This window comes from Zonotrichia albicollis, chromosome 7 (assembly GCF_047830755.1).
Source record: "Zonotrichia albicollis isolate bZonAlb1 chromosome 7, bZonAlb1.hap1, whole genome shotgun sequence".
NCBI lineage: Eukaryota > Metazoa > Chordata > Aves > Passeriformes > Passerellidae > Zonotrichia > Zonotrichia albicollis.
The window spans coordinates 41,018,060-41,038,222 of record NC_133825.1 but is presented as its reverse complement, the minus strand read 5'-3'; the positions used below and the strand labels follow the sequence as shown (position 1 = coordinate 41,038,222).

The 20,163-nt window shown below is 41.9% G+C and overlaps 1 protein-coding gene across 8 annotated transcripts in view; it reads right to left on the bottom strand.

Annotated features, from left to right (window-relative positions):
• RBM20 (RNA binding motif protein 20) overlaps positions 1 to 20,163 on the bottom strand; it is a 98,018-nt gene that overhangs the window by 14,199 nt on the left and 63,656 nt on the right. For 7 of the 8 annotated variants that reach the window (XM_074545209.1, XM_074545205.1, XM_074545204.1 and 4 more), the window contains 6 exons: positions 7,944 to 9,123; positions 6,259 to 6,320; positions 6,010 to 6,101; positions 5,568 to 5,665; positions 1,552 to 1,695; positions 498 to 629 (listed from right to left, as the gene is read on the bottom strand). In XM_074545209.1, coding sequence (XP_074401310.1) covers positions 498 to 629; positions 1,552 to 1,695; positions 5,568 to 5,665; positions 6,010 to 6,101; positions 6,259 to 6,320; positions 7,944 to 9,123 — 1,708 coding nt within the window. The remainder of the gene's footprint in view (positions 1 to 497; positions 630 to 1,551; positions 1,696 to 5,567; positions 5,666 to 6,009; positions 6,102 to 6,258; positions 6,321 to 7,943; positions 9,124 to 20,163) is intronic. The other variant, XM_074545206.1, reaches the window with a different exon arrangement.

Below are 20,163 nucleotides of genomic sequence, written 5' to 3'. Positions count from 1 at the left end.
CCCTCATGCTTTATAACTTAGGTCATTCACAAGAAATAAAAAGAAATCAGTATTCTGTTTAGTCCTGTTACCACTGCTTGGTGTCAAGACTGCTATGGCTCAGGCATGGAAGCAGTGAAAAAAGTATTGTTCTGGGCTTAATGCCTGACTAAAAGGATAGAACCATCTTATTTTTGCTGACATGTTGTATCTTACACATGGCTGTGTTTTAGATCTTTGTTAGACCAAGGAGTCTGCCCACAAGGAAGTTCAGAAGGGATTTTTGAAATAATGGTATGAAAGGATCATAGAAAATGGTGTCTCTTCCAAGAGTTACAATTTAGAATAAGAGCAAGTGTAAAAGATCAATAATATACACTGCTTAATTTATCTTTATTTCTTTCCCCATCATATTGAAGCATTAATTAGAAATCAGTAACCAGCAAGAATCTTTTAAAATGTATTCTCCAGATGTGCCATGGAAACTCATATAATTTGATCAAGAATGACCATCTTACCTTCAGCTGTAATTCCTTGTATCTTTTAGACATCCTAATAAGTAATTTGTCATCATTTATCATAGCAGGTTTTTCTTTGTAGTACTGTACCATGGCTTGGGCTGCTTCACTGTAAGCCATTTCCAGAAAGGCCTAGCACAAATGGAGAGAACTTTACAATCTATTACATAACTAAGAATACAAAGTAAAAGAGAGAAAAGGCAGCATAATAAATTTTCTCTGGATGCTTCTCATGCAAAATGTCTTGATAGTACAAAACTGGGTAGCTTTCCAGACCTGAAACTGAAATTATAATACTCTGTCCATTTCTCATTTTTTCTTTAACTGCAAATAATGGTTTCAAACCAGCTATTAAAGCCAATATGTCACCTTAGAAGATGGTTCAGTTAAAAATGAAATGACTGGTATCTAATCTTCCTTGACTGGCAGTGTACAAGGCCAGGCTGGATGGGGCTCTGAGCAACCTGTTCTAGTGAAAGTGTCCCTGCCCACGGCAGGGGTTTAGAGCTAGATGGTCTTTAAGGTCCCCTCCAACCCAAACCATTCTATGATTCTGTGATTTTTACACATTACAATCTCAAACATTTTCCACCAGCATGGATTCTACATCCATCCATTTTGTCTGCTGCAGGAATGTGAGAGAAGATATTCTATTCTTACCAGCTTACACCACTGGTACACTTAAGATACTTAGAGTATACTTAAGCTACTATAAAAAACAAGAGAAATCTGAAGTAACCCTAACAAATGGCTGAGAGAAGGCAGGGAGTAATTCACTTTTTAAAAAAATTAGTAGAAGTACAGATTCACAACACTTTTTCATTGAGATTGCCAGGATTTTTAAACAAGAACTTGTTTAGATGTGGTCATGTTTACATCCTCATGTAATTCAGTGACCACCAACCTTTTTTCCACTTTGAGAGCAGACTTCATGTATTTAAGTTTCTATTACTAAATCAGAGGCTTCCCCCCAAAGACTGTGTCTTCATGTTTATGTCTTTATACCTTTTTTGGCCAACAGATGTCAACACTGGTAACCCCAAATGTGCAGTACCTGATTAGTAGATTTCATGAGGATATAGTTGGTGACCTTTCCAAATGGGAGGCCCAGGTTAATGACATCATTCTCTGTGCAGCTTCCCTCGGGGAGGTTGCAAATGTGGACAACTCGACCCAATGTAGATTTCCTCTGGGGAAGCTGGGGGAAAAAAACCCAACTTAAATCAATGTTTGTATGTTAGATATTCTCTCCACTAGATAACATCTTACATTTCTGCAAAAAAAATTATATGCTCTGCTCACCTGCTATTAAGAAAAAATATTCTTTAAAACTTGCATTTTACAATCCTGGTTTAGAAGTACAAATGGAAATGGAAATGTTTAGCTGCAGTCCAATGGAGTCTCCGTTCCTGGACTTTGAAAAGTCCAGAGAGGATTTCTAGAAGAGTCCAGAGAGGATTTCTAGAAGGCAGACACCTCCTTCAAACAGGATCAACAATACTCCTGCAAAAACTAACTACTCACTGCAGTCCTTGCTGAATTTATGGATATTGGAAATCACTGCATGGGTGTTCAGGATAGCAGGGACTAAATCTAAATCCTTCTTCATGGAACACACTGGGTGGGGGGTAAAAGTGATCCCACCTGACTTGTGAGAGGACACATAGCTGTACCTGGGGTTAGAAAACCTGCTACTTTTCCCTCTAACTGCAACAACACACAGGAAGAAGGACTTCCCCTTGGGGACACAGTGAGCAGTGGACATGCAGAGAGGCAGAGCTCCCAAACTGGGCTGGCAAAGGCACAGAGCACTGGAGTGGTGATCACTTCCCAAGGGTGGAAGTCTATTTTGGAGTGCTGGGGCAGTCCTGAAAGAGCTGCCCATCTCCCTGGCATGGGAAGCAGGCTCTACACTCCCTGTGCAAAAGGCATCAGGGTACAGCCAGAGAGAATGTTAATTTACCATAGCTAATGACAAGCAAAACGTCACTCACACAGGATTAAATCTTTCCAGGCTACCTCCATGTTTATGACCTCTCCATTAGGATTTTACTGAAGAAGTAACTCTACCTTCATTTAAAATTGTGCCATTCAAGGGAAGATGCAAATCATGTAATCTTGTGGGATCAAGTTCACCAGAGCCATCACAAATGTTTGGCTTGTCAGCAAGTTCACAAGTTACAGAGCTAATGTTATCTTATTTACACCTCCATCCTGTTGCCTTCCCCTCAGACTTCACCACTTAACCATTTGTGTATTTTTACTGCATTAGAACCCTGCATTACACAGTGATCTGCTACTGAGCTTGCACCTGACAGAGCCCACTCAAGTGTGTAAGGTAAGTCAAAAGAGAAGTGCAAAAATCCAGAACTTAGGTTTTTATTCTGGCAGAAAAATAACAGAGACCTGATCCTGAAAAAAAGATGAAGCAATTCAACTCCAACTGAATAGACAAGGCAGTGATGTCTGCACACATCTGGCAAGGCAGCATGTAGCACAGAAGAACACTGCTACAGCTGGAGAAAAAGGAAACAGCAAATATAGTCCCAGTGTAAGAACACTCCAGATCACCAATCACCTTCTGTTTGTTTTGTTAGATCTGTTAAAAGATGACATGTAAGAGTCAACTGGACTAGAAAGGCTCAGCTCTTCAGAGCCCACGTTCCCACACACAGCCCTCAGTACATTAAATCAAACAACTGTAAGACATTGCCACTTCCCCACAATTGGCAATGGCTTAAATGAAAATGCTATGCCATAAACCTGCTGTAGTTCTTGATTAAGAAGTGGTCACATACTCGTGCCAGAAGCCAACAGGCTGCACCAAGCAATAACCTTGTCAGCTGATTGCAGTTAAACTGGATCCATTCATTAAACAGAGCTGTAAATCATGGCCAGAAAAGGAATATACCCTTTCCATATCTACAATCAGGAAGTTAGAGGAGCTGTTGCATGCCAGGTGTTGCATGTAATTTTCAGTAATACTCTAAGTTAACTTTCTTGGCAACCAATGTCTACCAGGGGTTACCAATGCAGCTGCATGGCTATTAAAAAACCCACAAATCTAAAAAAAATTATGTACAACAGCAAAATGTACCTCATATTAATTACAATATTATTTTACTCATCCAATTTGGTGATTTTTAATTACAGCTGTTTTCTTACATTTGTTGTTGTTGCTTCTTGCTTTTCAAATTCTTTATCCCTTTCTTGAGCTTCACATGAAATTTTTTTCTATAGATAGTAAGAAACTGCCAATCTCATCCCTGCAGTGCTAATGGCTCACCACGCCCAAGTGAAGACTGGTAGCACTTGCCTTTTACAGAGGGATAGAGTTATTTGCAGATGGACAGCACAGAGCAAGCTCTTCCAGAAATCTGAACACTTTGTTTATGATTACATGCAGGGTCAAGTGTAATCTCGTACTGCTCAGTTAAATGGCAGCAGCTTAGCTGAAAGTGAATACTACCATGCAAAGGTGTAATAAATTATAAGCCACCTGGGTTGCAGAGTGAATGACAGCTGGCAAACTCAGTCTTAACACCTCTAATATAGCTCCCTGTTCATCCAATAGGCTTCTAAAGAAAAAAGAGATTTACAGCATCCAGGAAAATCAAAGTTATTGTTTCTTTTATGTCTCAAAATACTGCAGGTCATTCAGAAGAGGACTTCTTCAGGCAGCTTAAATGATAAATAGTGACAGATTCTAAAGAGAAATGACACTGGTATTAGCAGTGATTTCATTTGTTGCGAAGTTGACAGACATGATGAAAAGGAACATTCCTCTGCACCCACTACTAGTCCACCTCTGACCTTGGAGGCAGCTGTCATGAGCAGCTCTGCTCTTTGCTGGCCTGCACTCACAGTGCCTGTGACAGGCAGAAGCTGAAACCCCTTCAAATAACCTCTTGCACAGTAAAAGCTGCACTGTAGAAAATTGGCTGGATTAAGGAAATCTGGGTGAACTTTCTGCAAGCAGTGCCTGATGAACTCCAATGAACTGGAGTGCCACAGGGACACAACTCAGCCTGGCTTTTCAGTGTCTGAGACCACATCAGGAGAGATATATACATAAAAGTTAACAAGGTGAAAAGTTGAACCCCTGGATTACTGCTGCTATTCCATGAACGCCCTAACATAAGTCTTTGGTGTGTCCAGCTCTAGTTGTAGCTTTCTGATATGTGATGAGTTTCATTTTACGAGTTTCATAACCCTAACAACTTTGTATTTTCATTATGAATATGGTTTGCTTTTATTTGCCTTTTTTTTCTCTTTTAAAATGTTTCTGCTTTGTTAGTGTAAGAACTCTTTTTAATGTTGGTTCTTTTTTCTGGCAGAAAAAGAAACATAGAGCTAGGAATTCAAGTGTGCATTAGAGCAATATAAAACTGGGTACCTGTGCTGAATGCAGGCAGGGACTAATAGACCTAAACCATGGAAGGCTTCACATCAAAACAAACTTGCTGAAAGGCTACCAGTGACAGCAGAGGATATAAATACTACACTAAAATAAACTAAGGAAAAGCCAATCCAGTATAATGAACTGATCTGGGAGCTCCAGGAGAATAACAGTGAAGCTGCAGCCACTGTCCATGCCACTGTTGCTACCTGGGGGAAGGACCTCAGTGTGAGAGAGGCAGAGAGCAATTGCTACAAATAACCAGAGAGATAGTAGGTTGCTTGATGGGCTCAATAGTGAAGGTAACTCAAAATTAATCCAAATCCTCATCCCAAACTGAAGCTGACCTTCCTGGGTCAAAAAGACTCAGATAATGGGGGAAAAAAGTCAATGGAAAACACACACAAACCTATTTAACAACCTCCCCAAATAACTCTGACAAGCAAACATCTGTTAGCACTGGAAAAAACAAAGCAAAACAAAAACTACAACCAAGTTCATATTTGGTCAAAATCAAAAGCATAAAAGAACTGTAGGGAAGTTGAAATAACATTCATATTCAGACTATTGCCTAAAAGAAAGCCTTCAGGGTTTTAATTCCAGTAAGCAGAAGTGGCTTCTACAAGAATCTTCTACAAGAAACAGAGACATCAATTTGCTTAGGTACTCACTCTTACCCCTGATGGAGGAGAAGAAAATGTAGGACCTGGCTGGCCAAAGGATCTTGCTGGTGTAGCGATAAAAGAGGCGCCAACATTTGGTAGATAATCTAAATAATGGATTACACGCATTTCATTAAATCTTGGCTCATATTAATTGCATTAATGTGCTCAGTAAACAATGCCCCATTTACATAGTAAATAATTTCATAGTCTCTACACCAAATTATACACTGTTTTGTTGTACCATGAAAACAAGTTATTGTTTGAAAGAAAAATAAATTCATATTTCAAAGGACACAGTATTGGCTTTCTTTTTTTGTGCACAGCTTCTCAAAATTTTTCCTTTGAAACTTTTATCACATTTCATTTTAAAAGCACAGCTCTCCTCAGAGACTCATTTCCCCTTCAATTAAAAAAAGTGTTTTTAACTACTGCACATACAATCATTCACCTTCGATACTTGATGGATTGAAAACTGCTGCATTATTTGGCGATAAATGCAATGTTCCATCTGCTGAGCTTAACATACACCGGATACCAGTGCTGGAAAAGAAAGAAAAGAACTTCAGGGACATGCATGATATACCAAAAACATTAAAGCTTCATTGTTAGGCAGTAAATTCCTGGTGGAAAACCACTGAAGTAAGGGATATTCTGTTAGAAATTCAGTTTGAAGAATTCATTTTAAAATAATACTTACTTATCTGAAAAAGCCATACATTTTTGAATGTGAAGACTTCCCTTAATGTGCTGATCCCAGTCCTACGTTGAAACAAAGAGACAATGAACACAGGAAAAATCCTGAGACAAATTTACAAAAGATTATTCTTCCATTCAGTTTACCTTATTCTAAAAACAATACTGAGATGCTGAAGAAACCATGTGATGTCAGAGCCAAGCACACCTTCAACCAATGCATTTACTGATTCATTAACTGAATATTATCAATTATTTTACAAAAGGAAACCTTCTCTGTATTAGCTTTTAAATTCAGTGTATTTCTAGTAATGAAGCTATTTAATTCTTGCTGAAGACCTCATCCTGCAAAGTGCTAAGCACCTTCAATTGCTGCAATGTCCATAAAGAACATGTTCAGTATTCAAGGCAGCCAGGACAGTGCTTATTATTTCACTAGATCAGCAACATTTGTGAAAGTACACTTAGCTATTTACATTTCTATGATTCAATTGAGGCAGGGCATTAAACACCAACTAACAGATCTCCTGAAACTCACTGTAATGGCATTCCCCCTGCACTTTTTAAGTGTTAATGAAAAAAACAAATGCCCAGCATGCCTTAGACAGGGTCTGCTTCAGCCCAGCACCACAAGCTGCAGCAAACAAAGCAAAGCATTTTGTAAGCAGTTGCTAAAAGAGTAAAAGGTAAACACGAAAGCAAATATATTCAAATACCCCAAATCCCCAGGTTGTTTAGGGATCAGGTAGTATTTAATCTGCTGGTCATTTTCCTTCTTACACACATGCTGTTATAATTTTATTGTCAGGCCACCATCAGCATGAGAACACATGCCTTTGTGGTTAGGTGCTGGTCCTGTGATGTGACAGAAAAGGTCACAAGCACTTGTTGAGCAGGGCTCACCAGGAGGCCAGAACAACCATGGATGGCTGTGGGGCTCAGAGGGCCACTTAAGCGCCCTTCTCCAGACCTGACCTAAATAACGTGACCTACAACACACTGCCTGGGAAACTGGGAAGCTGTTTCTTGAGGGTGAGGTTGAATTTGGAGCTCCCTTGGCAATATGAACAAAAAAGTGAGAGAGAGCACAGTCTGTACTACATGTGCGGAGCAGCTTCTTGCTTTTGGGTCAAAGTCCCTGGGGACCCTGAGACCTAATTTTCTTGTGAGACACAAGGAGGAAAAATTTCCTACAGAGAAATAGTTAAAATAAGTTTATGAAAAAAATGTGTTGGTTTGTTTAAGAAAGCTGCTTCCATGAGGCTGTGTTAGGGAGAAGCCTTTGGGATCAGAAAAAGAGAAGCAGATGAAACTACAGACATGGGTTTGCAACACTGGCTTGAGTATCGGGGGATCAGCTTCAGGCTCCTCCCTGCCTCACTTCGGGCCCACGAGGTGAGCTAGGACATCAGCTCAGACCTCACATTTCTCACATCAGTGCTGTAACCTCACCATCTTTCACGGCAGCATGTGGAACAAAACCCGATCTCGAAGCCCCAGTAACTGCCATGAAACAGATGTACCATGGCCTCAGCAAAACTAAGGCCTTTTGTTTCTCTGTCTCTCAGGGCACCTCTGTGGTGATGGACACTGGCACTGAGGGGTGGCAGGAGCTGGTGGCCAGATCAGTCACCTGACAGCCTGTCCAAGGGTCTGACCCATGCCCAGGGACGCCCTCAAACCACTCACCTTCAGATCGAAGATCTTCTTGTCGCACAGGGCGCAGATGTGGGGGAAGTGGAGAGGGGCCACGCCGCGGAGGTCGCCAAGCTGGTGCGGCGGCAGGGAGCGGGTGGGCAGGTCGGGCGTGCCGCCACTGCGCTCCTCCTTCTGCCTCATGCGAGGGCTGCTGAAGCTCTGCGCGCTGTGGTTGAGGCGGCCGAAGGAGGGGGGGGCGGCCGTGCTGAACTTTGTGTCAGGTGTCGGCTCTTCGGGGTTGTACAGCTCGTTTCTTATTTCATACTGCTGCTGACTCGCTGACGGCCACAGGCTGTCGCCGGGCATGAGGTCAGGCTTGTTTTGGCTGGGGAAATTAGGGATATTTTCCCACTGGTTGCTTGTACTGCTGCCATGCAAGACAGGGCCGGGATCTCCTTTCGGATGGGAGCCCGTGTGTGGGTCGCTGGGGAAGGCCCGTGCTGCACCGTGCTGTGCTGCTGCCCCGTAGGACTCCTTGGGAAATGTCGCTGCCGCCTCGTGCTGCAGCTGGCCGGGAGCCCCAAAGTGACTCTCGTAGCGTGGCCCTGCTGCTGGGGTGGCAGTGTGGGTGCCACCAGCAAGGAAGCCGTGCTGGCTGGACTGTTCCCCCTCCGAGGCGAATGCCTGAGAGGCGGCAGTGATGGCGTTTTGCTTGTTGTACTCATAAAAGCCCCCTGCAGCAGTAGATGTGGAAGCACCTGCCTTGCTGAGACCCACCACCACGGGTTGCTGGCCGGAGGTCGGAGCCATGACACTTCCAAAGGGATTCATGACGATTGCGTTGGGCGCCTGGGCCTGGACGGCTCCCAGACCTCCCCCTGGGGCAGCTAAGGCCGGGCTCTGGGCAGAAAAGGCAATGCCACCAGAGGGGAACCTCGTGCCAGCGATGCCAGGCCCCTGGGGCGGACCTGCGCTGTGGCCCTGTGGGGCGCTCATCACCGTGGGGTGCCTCAGCTGGTTGAAGAGTGGCTGCGACATGGCCACTTTGGAGAGCACCTGGTTGAGGACAGTGGCGGCGGCCGGGTTGTTGGTGACAGCAGTCTGAGCCAACTTCAGCCTGTGGAGCGTGAGCTGGGCCTGGAGTTGTGCCAGCTGCAGGCTCGCTGGCGAGGGGAGCAGGGGGCTCGGGGCGCCAACAGAGAATGGACTCTTCTCCAGGAGCTTGGCAGCACTGCAAAGGATCAGCATCTGGGTTAGCCAAATTCACCCCACACCTACCTACACCCACCTCATGTGAAAGCCCAGCACGGGATACACAGCTGCTGCCAGTGGTTTAGTGTATCCAAACTCAGGGAAAGCAAAGGCCATACAGGCCCTCCCACACCGTCCCCAAATATGCAATTTCCCCCCTTTTCTGCACTTCATGCAACCTCCAGCCCCCCTGCTGAGACATCACTGATCCTGACTGATTTTGTGATACCTTCATTATTCTCTCTTCCTACAAAGCAGGTAATGTGAAGAAGAGGACATCAAATGGGATTTTAAAGCCAGCCCCTCAGGTATTTCCCACCTAGCACATCTGGCTGCATAAAGCAAGAGAAAATATTCCACATGCATTTATTTTGTTTACAGTCCTTCTGTTATTAATCTGAACAGCAGCTTGTTCTGTAACAAAGCCTATAGTTTTGCAAATGCAAATATAGAGGATGAAAAAAGTGAATGAGAAGCAACTACAAACAAGCTGTCCTCAAGAGTATTCCCTGTTCAGCTACAATCAAAGACAAAATTTCTGCAGTGCCAGCTGGTGAAAATCAAGGTCTTTATACTTCCTAGAAAGAAGAGGTACACTGAACGTTGTCCTTCAAGTCTCATACATGGGATGAGTAAATTATTGAATTGCCTGCTTGAACTCCAGAGCTGGGAAAACAGAAGATGAATTTTTCAGGCATATGGTGGTTCCTTGCTTTGGGAAACACCTTTGAGATATCTCGCTAATTCCCAGCACCACCACCAAACTATCATTTTCATGCTCCTACTGGAAAAATGTTATCCTTCACTTTCCACCACCTCTGCTCACAGACAGCACAGCTACTCATTGCATTACAAATGGCTGTTCATTCTGACAGTGAGAGCAGAGAACACTCATACAACGGGGATGTGATCCAAAGCTCAATTAATTTATATTGTAAAAATGTATTGAGTTTCAACTGAGGCCTTTCAAAGTAGCAGGAACCATGCATCAACCACCACGCAACCCTCACTGTTAATAATTGGCCAATTTGCTAAACTGCATGGATGAAGCTGTAGTTAATGATAAATGTCTTGTCAGCATGCTACATTTGAAAACCACAAATTAGGAAAACATCTGCTTAAATCCAAAGTATGACTAAGAGAAAATGAATGGGTTTCATATTTAACATTTAACTTCCACTAGCAACTGCAAGGCACATCTGTCTCCCAAAACACAAACCACCGTTTGGATAAATGCATCATTATGTAATGACACGACTCCCTGCCAGCACAGGCTGACACCAGTGCTCAGCTTCAGAGCTGAGGTGCCTTTTGTTTCCCCATGTGGTTTCCATCACTTACTCTCTGACTTGCACTTACAACTCAGTTTGCTGTAAATTTGATTATGGATGAGAGTCAGTGTGCAAGTACAGTCAAAACAACACGGAGAGCCTCACAAACCCCAGCCCAGGAGATCCTGAGGACGCACAAAGCAGCTGAGGAGTGCATGTGGTGAGAGGGGATGCCACAATGGCACACGCACTGTCACTGCCACCGGGGGCCATGGCATGGCCCTGTGCCTAGGCTGTATTGTGCCCCCAGCATCTGGAGTGTGTCCAGACTCATGTGTGTTTCCAGGCATTTACCACAGGCCTGACAACAGTTTTATTTTATAGCTAGTTATACCCTTTGTTCTTTAAGTAGCTGCAAAACTCTTTAAAAAACTTTTACAAAGCATGCAAATAAGATCTGCCCAGTGGTCTCAAAAAGAAAAGCCAGGAGCATATAATGTTTTCAGCGCAGGAGCCACAGATGACTCCTGTTCCCAGCAATCTAATTCCACTGTGCTGCAAGCCTACGCAGCAGCGTGCCTATCCCAACAGCTGCAGCCACTTCCCAGCTCTGGTGGTTACCTGCTGGATACAGGCACAGGCTCCCTCTCCAGAGAAACCATCTCACTTGACACTGCCACAAGCCCTGAAGCTGCCTCAGCCTCCTCATGTCTTGACCAAGTTTGGAACATTGTTTCCAAGAACCTGCACCCCCAGCTGGGCAATGCTCCGGGTGCTGGCTCTCCCCAGCTCTGTGCTTGCTCCTGGGATCTGCTGCTGGGTATGGGGAAGGCAAGGCCAGGATTGCCCTGCACAGCCGCACTGGAAATGCTCTGGCCACTTCAGACCAACAGCCTTTGGACCCTGCTGTGGAGCAGGGCAGCACCAGCCCCCTGTGCCTGCTGGCTTCATCCCTGGATTGCAAGCCAGCAGTCCAAACCAAGGAGAGACTGGGGCTCCAGGAAACCTTACCAAAAATTAACCCATTGTATGGTATGTTGAGTACCGTATGGCATTCATACCATGTGGTATTCAACCATACGGTTGTATGAAGAAGCCACAGCCTCCAATCCACTTAGAGAGGGACAGAATAAGAAGGAACAGTTGTTCCCATGCACCAATAGGTTTGGTAATGGCCAAACCCTCAAAATCCATGTCTATTATGAATTTCCAGATTTCAGGGTGTTTCGGGTTGCAAAGTTTATCCTCTCACAGCAGAAACAGAATATGTTATTATCTAACCAAGGCAAAGAGGGAAGTGCTTGTTCTTGGGTCAGTGGGAAAGCAGATAGGTAAACAGAAGGCTGGAGAAGAGCTGTACATAAAGCATCTTTTAGAGAGATACCCAGATTTAAGGATTTGTGCTCTGTTGTGAAATACATGGCGCAAGAGATACACTGGGCCAGCGTGCACAGCTTTGAAAGTTTCTTTCTTTCTATTCTACTACCACAACTTATGTATTTGATAACATAATTTTGTAAATAATCTTGCTACAGACTTACTAACCTGCTGGAAAGTGCATCAAAGGCGAGGATAGCACTCAGTTAAGGTATTTTGTGGGTGCCATTCCCCATTAGGACACACCTCCCAACCCCTGCTCATCCTCAGGTTACTGAAAGGCAGCCCCCAGCTGCTCGTGGGGGGTCTCTGCCACAAGATGATTGAAAGCAGCTGAATGAAGCTCTCAGGGAATTGGCCTGCGTCAGACACAGTTAGCTCTTTCCCGTGCAAAACATTCCCGATTATAAGGTCAGCAATGTAAAAAGTAAACAGAACTTGTCCTCTGCAATTATTTATTTAACACCCGCTGTACAGCTGGCCTACACCAGCACCACTAGGAAGGCCAGAAATCGTCTTTCTTTGCTGAAATAATGACAGGCAGGAGTGCTGCCACACAGTTTCAACAAAGAAATCCATAGCCCAGACAAGTTTTCACACAGCTTTGAGAGACGGGAGTTGAAATTATACATTGATATCGCAGCACTCACAATGGGATCGCAAACACTGGCAAGGTCATATCACCATAAATCAATTCAGCCCACCTGCTATCCCTGTAATCTTTATTATGCTTTTAGTATCCAGGAACAGTGTCAGAGGTAAGGTATTTAGATGGCTGGATTATTTGAGCAATCCTGTCTACAAGAGTGATGAAAAGGTTGACCACAAAACATGTCTATTAGAACAGACCAACAACCTGGAGCTTGATTTTCAACTGACAAAACTAAGGGTTTCAAAATGCTGCCTAGCACCTTTCAAAATTAGGAAAGAAGTAAAAAAAATCTGGATTAATAAATTAATGATCTGACTTGCAACTATTTATATATTTGCAAATATGTGAAATGCTGCATAAGGTGTGAATTTGAATACTTTTTTTAAAAAAGCTAATTCATAGCAGTGCAGAATTTTTCTTATCTCTTCCACGAATCCTGCAGATATTCTAAGATTTTTGCATACCCTCCCCAAGACATGTCTTTACATATAATTACACCTACCCGTCAAAATATTTGATAAAATAAAAGAGAAATTTTTAATAATTTTTGTTCCAGAGTGTGCTTTTTTTTCCCCCAAGCAGTCTGTATTATTATGTTAAAAATTCAGAATTAAAATGACAAGGGCATTAACATACCCAAGTATCCTAAATGCATCCTCACTCTGCACTAGTACAGCATTAGATTTAAATGTGTGCAGTAGCATGCTGGTTTTTCTAAATCCGCTTCTGAATCAGTTAGCAAACTTTAAATTAATGATTCAGGACTCCTGATTACATCACACAGAACCATCTCCTAATTATGCAAGCACAAAATCATTCTGTTATGCAGAAAGGTGAACATATCCTTTTCTGTAATGTATCACTTATGAGAAATATACTGGGCTGCCTTCTCTAAACTCATCCAAAACAATTGCCACTGTACTAAAAAAGCACATTTGCCTCAAAAATATACAAATCAACTGTTTGACGATGAAGATATAAGGTGTAGATGTAGTTTTTAAATTAAAATGTATAATTTGACAGCACTTCATTAAAACTGCATGTTTTTATGTGAGGACAGAATCTAGCCTGTTGAACACAAGGGAACGACATCATCATATTTCAAACACTGTTAGGAGTAAAGACAAAGTTCAGCAAATTCCACAACATATATTAATGATAATAAAATTATTATAATTACATTTAATATAATGCTGCTTTGCTGATCTTATTAATAATACCCGGTCTATATTCACTTTTGCTTGTTGAATAAATCCAGCACTTAAACCAACAAAGACTGGAGCACTGGAGTTCATTAGAAAATGAACTCTGGAAATTTCTCCTATATCCTTAGATTGTTTCTGGCTGACACTATATAACTGTCCATTTTCCCTTCAGCTCCACAAGAAGTTCTTTTGTTGGAGTTTTTTTTTTGTTTAAGTAAAATGAATTTTTGTCATAAAAACTTAGAAAGACTGCTGAAAGGAGATAACCCTTCACCTTCTTAATTTAAGCTCTGAAATCATCTACCACCAAACTTTTTTTTCCTGAGTTCTGGTTAGAAATGATAAAAAAAAGAGATCATGTTTCCCAGTAAGTTCAGCTAATGATGGGGAGCACTAAAAACCTTAAGCTACTTTAATACATGTATAAGCTGCAAGTAAAACCTTTCTTATCCCAAATAATGATTTCTAAAGCCTTCCATTACATTACTGAGAGAGGAAAATAAAACATCAGCCAATGTATACATGTGCTTTGCCAAGTGAGTTTTGCATGTCTGGCAATGCTAAACTCTTCCACCCGGACAATTATCTAACCTAACAGTTATCTTGAAGATGAAATGTAAAATGTTATCACAGAACTGCTAACCCTGATATTTACAAAGCTAATGGGAGTTAAGTGCTTGCCTCCTACCAAGAGTCCTTGTGCTCATGTTTTGGTTTGAAACTTTCGAGCCAAAAGGTTCTCTTGCCAGGCAATTTTCACTAAGAAAGGAACAAGATAAAGGGGCAAAACACAGTAGCTTTGTCTTGGATAACAGTTCTTTGTTTTGATCACAGAAATAAAATTGGAAGTGATCTTAGAAGGATGGTTAGACCAGGTCCTAAAGCAGGATCAAGCTGAACTCAACCACTTGGGACATATTTGTTTAATCTGCTCTTAGGAAGCTTCTTTGGTGGATATTCCATGATCTCCAGGGATAATTAATTGCTCAAATCTCCTTAATTTTATAAAACTTATTAGAAGCCTATGGTGGCTGTCTGCTTACACCCTAAGCCCATCATCCCATGCCCACAGAGAAGGGCTTCTCTTACCTGTAGCCGCTGCTATCTTATCTTCCCTGATCCCTTCTCTATCATCCCAGCTCCCCTCTCTACACATTTTGTGTGCAGCCCTTGTTTGCAAACCCCAGGCTGATTGCTTTTCTTTGTAACAGCAGAGTCCTGTGGTTCCCTGTTACACTCAACCCCTTTCCTGAAGGGATATTGCCCAGATACGCTGGTTGGGAGGAATCTTGGGAGCTCAGCCGGTCTGGCTTTCCACACAATAAGGACTAGCTCAGTCCTTGCTTTTTTTGACTGTCCAAAGGCTTAATTGTATCACAATTTCATTTTATCCTCATCAATATTGCATCCACATTAGATCAGATCTGGTTTGTCAGGATTACTCTGAATTCCCATGGTGCCTCCAGAGCACTTGTAAACTCTCTCTTCTCAGCATCAATTTAATGGACACTTTGCTCACCCAAGTTATCAATGAAGGCATCAAATAAACTAGGGATGTTCCAAATAAGGTAACTGTGGTGTGCTTTCCATTTGCTCTCCAAACACCAGTAATTCAAGGACATGTTAACCACCTCGCAGCTCTGCTTTGCATGCTTAGGAGACCATGGTTTTTTCTCCCTGACAGTCATTTCTGCTTAAAAAAACCCAACAAAACGTATTTGCATTTGCAGGAACAAAAGGGTGGATCACCTCTGGTGAGACTGATTTCTTATTAACAACTCTTGCTCTATATTTCTGGGGAAGTTATCTCGGATTGTTGTTTAAAATCAACTATGTGTTCTGGCTTCTTTGCAACAACATTTGCTTCTGTTTTGTTCTAGTTGCTTTCAGTTGCTGAATCCAGGGCCATAGAAAACAGTTGGCACTTACAACACAAGAATAATATCAGGTACCACCGAGGTCTATGCCGGCTATCACATTTCCTGTATGTTACCCAGTACATGTTTTATCCTGAAAATATACTTCTTATATTGTGTGAAACTCCAGATTACATACTGGGCTTATCTCTCCTTTCCCCCACGCAATGCATCTCTCCACAAATAGTCAGGTAAAGTTCAGCTCTTTTCAAGTAAGGCACATATTCTAGCAAAGGCACTACATAAGCCCAAGGCTCTAAGTCATTATTTCCAAAAGCTGGGAAAGTTATCATATTGTTTCATGATATTTAAGTGTTGCTTGGTTTTGATGATGTTCCACAGTATGTCAAAGATGTCTTTGAGCATTAGTGTGCACATAGGAACATTGGTATGTATTTTAAATTTCAGCATAGTAATTGCTTTAGCTATACTGCAAGCAGCTAGCTGCAACTGCTTCCCAAGGAAATGCAATCCTTTATTTACTGAAATTAAAGAAAAATATTTTTCAAAAATTTTTTTAAATTTACACTAAAACCTGTCAGAAATAGCTATAGCACCAGATCAGTGCCCTCAGTAACATGTTGCAAAGTTCTAAACTAGCAGAGAAATTGTGTCACAGTTTTGTGGAGCTTTCAGGGCTTGCTGTAACAGTCTAGCAGTGTCATGCTGCCCCTGCTTGTCTCCCCAGCACCCTTCCTGCAACAACTCTTATCAGCTAGGCTTCAAATACCCTTTACTGGCCAAAGTCCTGGTTGGTTGGATGATCTCTGCAAACCAGCATCCCAGCAGGGGTCCTGTAAGGAGGGGTGTTGAGGGACCCCAATAACTCAGGACTCCAACAGCCACGGGCCCTGTGCAGATGGTGGTGTCGGGGTGCTGAGCGCTCAAACCCCTCCTGCTCCTGCCCCAAGCTGCCAACACAACAGCACTGGGAACTTGCCTGGGACCAAGGAGCACAGAAGGTCCTTTGGGGGATGAAAAGCAGGAGAAAAGGTGGTATGGACCATAATGCAAATCCAAAGGGTGGGCAAAAAGGCAGAGACAATGATTAGCATTGGCAGAGCCAGGTAACTCTGTGGGAGCAGGGCAGGGGCTCCAGCAGACGCACCCCTGCCCCGGAGCGCGGCCGCTCTGCCACGCGGCTCCGTGCTCCCGGCGCCGCTCCCGGCCTCCCCTCGCAAAGAACACAATTCTGGAGGGAAAGGATCTGGAAACCTTATTTTAATGCAATGAAGAAAAGAAAACGAAGACCTTAAAAAAGAAAAAACACAATTCAGAAATCCTTTAAAGGTTTTTACATGAACGCATAGACAAATGCCCAACTGAAAAAATAATCCTTGACATATAGTATTTACTACAAGAGAAATTACAGTAATATCTCACCACACCTCCTGCTAATATGTTCTCTGCATGACATTGTTAACCACTACAATAATAATAAGTTTGAATGTATCAATATCTTGCAGTGCCTGGAGGCACAGCTGTTTTCATTTGTGTGTTGAAAGTAGGAGCCATATTGTGGTAGGCGGATAATTCTTCATTTGAATAAGCCATTTCTATTTCACAGTAACATAAGACAACATAAAAGCCCTTTTACCAAGGTAATATCTTCAGTTTGTAGACAGGAAAATGACATATAACTGTGGAAAGTATAGAGTACAAAGAAGGATTTTTATTTCTAAAGTAGCTTCATTTGTGTTCAAAGAAAGGATTGCCATTTGTGGGGGGAAAAATTTAAACTCTCCTTTCATTTTTAAATATTAGTGCCAATGATACATTTGAAAAGTTTAATGAAAAAGCATATTAGTAAACTAAGTCTCTGGCAGAACAGTACTGACACAGGCTACAGAAATCACATGCAAACCTGAGCTCTCCTGTTTGTATGCTAGGTCAGCTGAAAAGTGACAGCTTTTGACCACAAGTCACCCAGGAGCATCACAATCATTTCAGAATTAATCTAGTATCACCATCTCCCCTAAAAGCTGTTTACATGCTAGGTGCTGCTAACCAACACAGCACATGAGTGCAGGAGCAGAAATGCTGGAATAGCTCCTATCTGAAGTGGCCGAGATGGTTTACTTTCTCTTTACTGCTAATGTTGAAATGTTGGCAATTTAAAGTAATAAATTTTTTTAAAAACCCAACCAAAGCCCCTGAAGCTTCAGCTATTTTTAAATCAGATTTATGATTAGAAAACCAGAACCTCTGTTGATTTCCTAAGATGTTTATATTACACGACTACATACTTCGGCCTATTTTTCGGTTTTCCCTTTATGCATATTTTAACACAACATAAATGTTATAAATTCCTATTGTTTAGGTACTCTCACATGCTACTGGTGTACATAAATTATACATGAACCTTATGAAGCCCCAATCTAATTGAGCTGTTACTGAAGCATGTTGCAAAGCCTTCCTGATTTCACTGTAACAAGAGCAATGCTTCTGTGTCCCTTTTTGGTTATATTTAATTTAAGCATAAAACATCAAGTAAGTTTGCCCTCTTTCCATGATCTCTTTGAAATCAGCCTTTAATACTAGGCCATATTATTCATACTATTACACAGAAGTAATACGCAGGGTATTTTAGCCTAGAAGCTTTCATTATCTGTTTTGCAATGAATGTTGCTCACTCTTTTCTTTAATGAATTCCAATTTCTATGCTAAAGAAATTTAATGTGAATCTTAAAAGATATATAGGAGGTTTTCTTTAATTTTCTTATGTTAGAGGGCAACAGTTGTATGAATCAGACCTGAGCATGTTCCTTCTGGCAGAAAACAGCCTGTGCCAGAACTGTTGCAACTCTTTGGCTTTGAGAAGTTTAATTTATTGTCTTAAATAATAAACTGCCATTCAATCAACCTTGTGAAACAAAACATAAAACAGGACTGTGCTTAAATCTTGAACAGGAACCAGAAGAGTTTTCCACAAAGGAAACAAAATTGGAAGAGGCATTTTGTATTAAATAACATCAATTATTTTGTTCTCTCTTTCTGTCTGCCTTCAGTATTAATTAGGAGTAACTGACAGTTAATATGCTCCAAGCTCTGCATGGTAAAATTGATTAGTATACTAAGACAGAAAATAAAAATCAGTTTTTGATGAAAAATATCAAGTTTCAGAGCACTGCATGTGGCAGCCGTAGGAAGGAAAAAGTGTGAAGATATTAACCTGTCCCCAACACTGAGCTGGGCATTTGCCCACTCCTGCTGACAGAACTGTCAATGGACACGGCCGGCCACTACTTTTAGGTTAAGCACTGCCTTATTTCCTCTCAATTTTTGCTCGATGATCTGTCCATTTTTACTATAATGCACATGCTCTGCTGAGTAGTGATTGTCTAAATGTCTATGGAGCTTACAGGACTGAAGAAAAATAAGTTTTAACTTATCCTACTAGCCTGCACAGCAGATGTTACACCTTGTGTTATTGATGTATCTTTTAACTGCAAAACACCCTAGGACCCAGATTCAATTTTGTGTGGAAAGACATCCAAGAAAGTTATTACTGCTATTTCCTTTTTTAAAAAAAATTCTATTTAATTTAATACTATCATATTTCTTTACCAGCCTTTACTTCTGAAAATAAAAAACTGTCTTGAAGTATAAAGTATCAGTTATTAGAAAAACTCCAAACAATAAAATGACAAAACAAACAAAAAATAATAATGCTTTGATTCCTCTTTTTTTCTTTTTTTATTCCAAAGAACTATATTCATAGCCTAATGAAGGCATTTCCAAATTCAAACATCTTCAAAAAATTTTGGTATTTTGAGTTCTTCCACGATTTGCAAACAACTCTTTGCCCACTGCTTGTAAACAGCACTAATATAATTCTGCTTTGTGCCTACTAACACAGACTATGAGGCTTATTACCGGGTGGTTAACCATGGCAAATCAATAGGATACAATTGGGTGTGGAATGTCTTTTAAAGTCTAAAAGCCCTTTATTACAAAAAGCTAAGCACGATAAGAAGCTACTGCCCAAAGCAGACCGTATCTTTAATCTGAAATCCCAGTTAGCTGTTGCCGCCAGAGCTGCACTTCCCTGTCTTTTCCCTTCGGTACGGAAAGCGCTGAACTTCAAAATCAAATTTTAAAGATCCTTAAGATACTCTACTTGGCATATTAGTGTCCCTCCTTGCTGAGAGGACGGGGACACAGGCCTTTCGGCACGGCGGTGGGTGGACACGGGTGACATGACATGATCTTACCTTCTTGCAACATGAAGGGCTGCCGGGAGCAGCGAGCTGGTGCGGAGGGAGCGCGGCCAGGAGCCGATGTCAGCGTCGCACACATGCCTCCCAGTAACGTCCCACTGACATTCTACCTGCTCTCTGCACCCCGATTATTTACAAGCTTCCTTCCAGAAAGTCACAACTTTAGGAACAAAAAAACCCACCCCAAATGGAGGACTGGAAGGCGGATCACGTGGCCACCAGGAGCCCGTCCTGTTGCATTACACGCAGCAAGTGTGGATGGCAAACAATATCGGTTGATGTTTATGCCATATGTTCTCGATCTCTTCAAGTATCAGCACCAAAATCCTGCTTCTGTACAGTGTAATACCATGGGATCCTATTGGGAAGAGGGTCACAG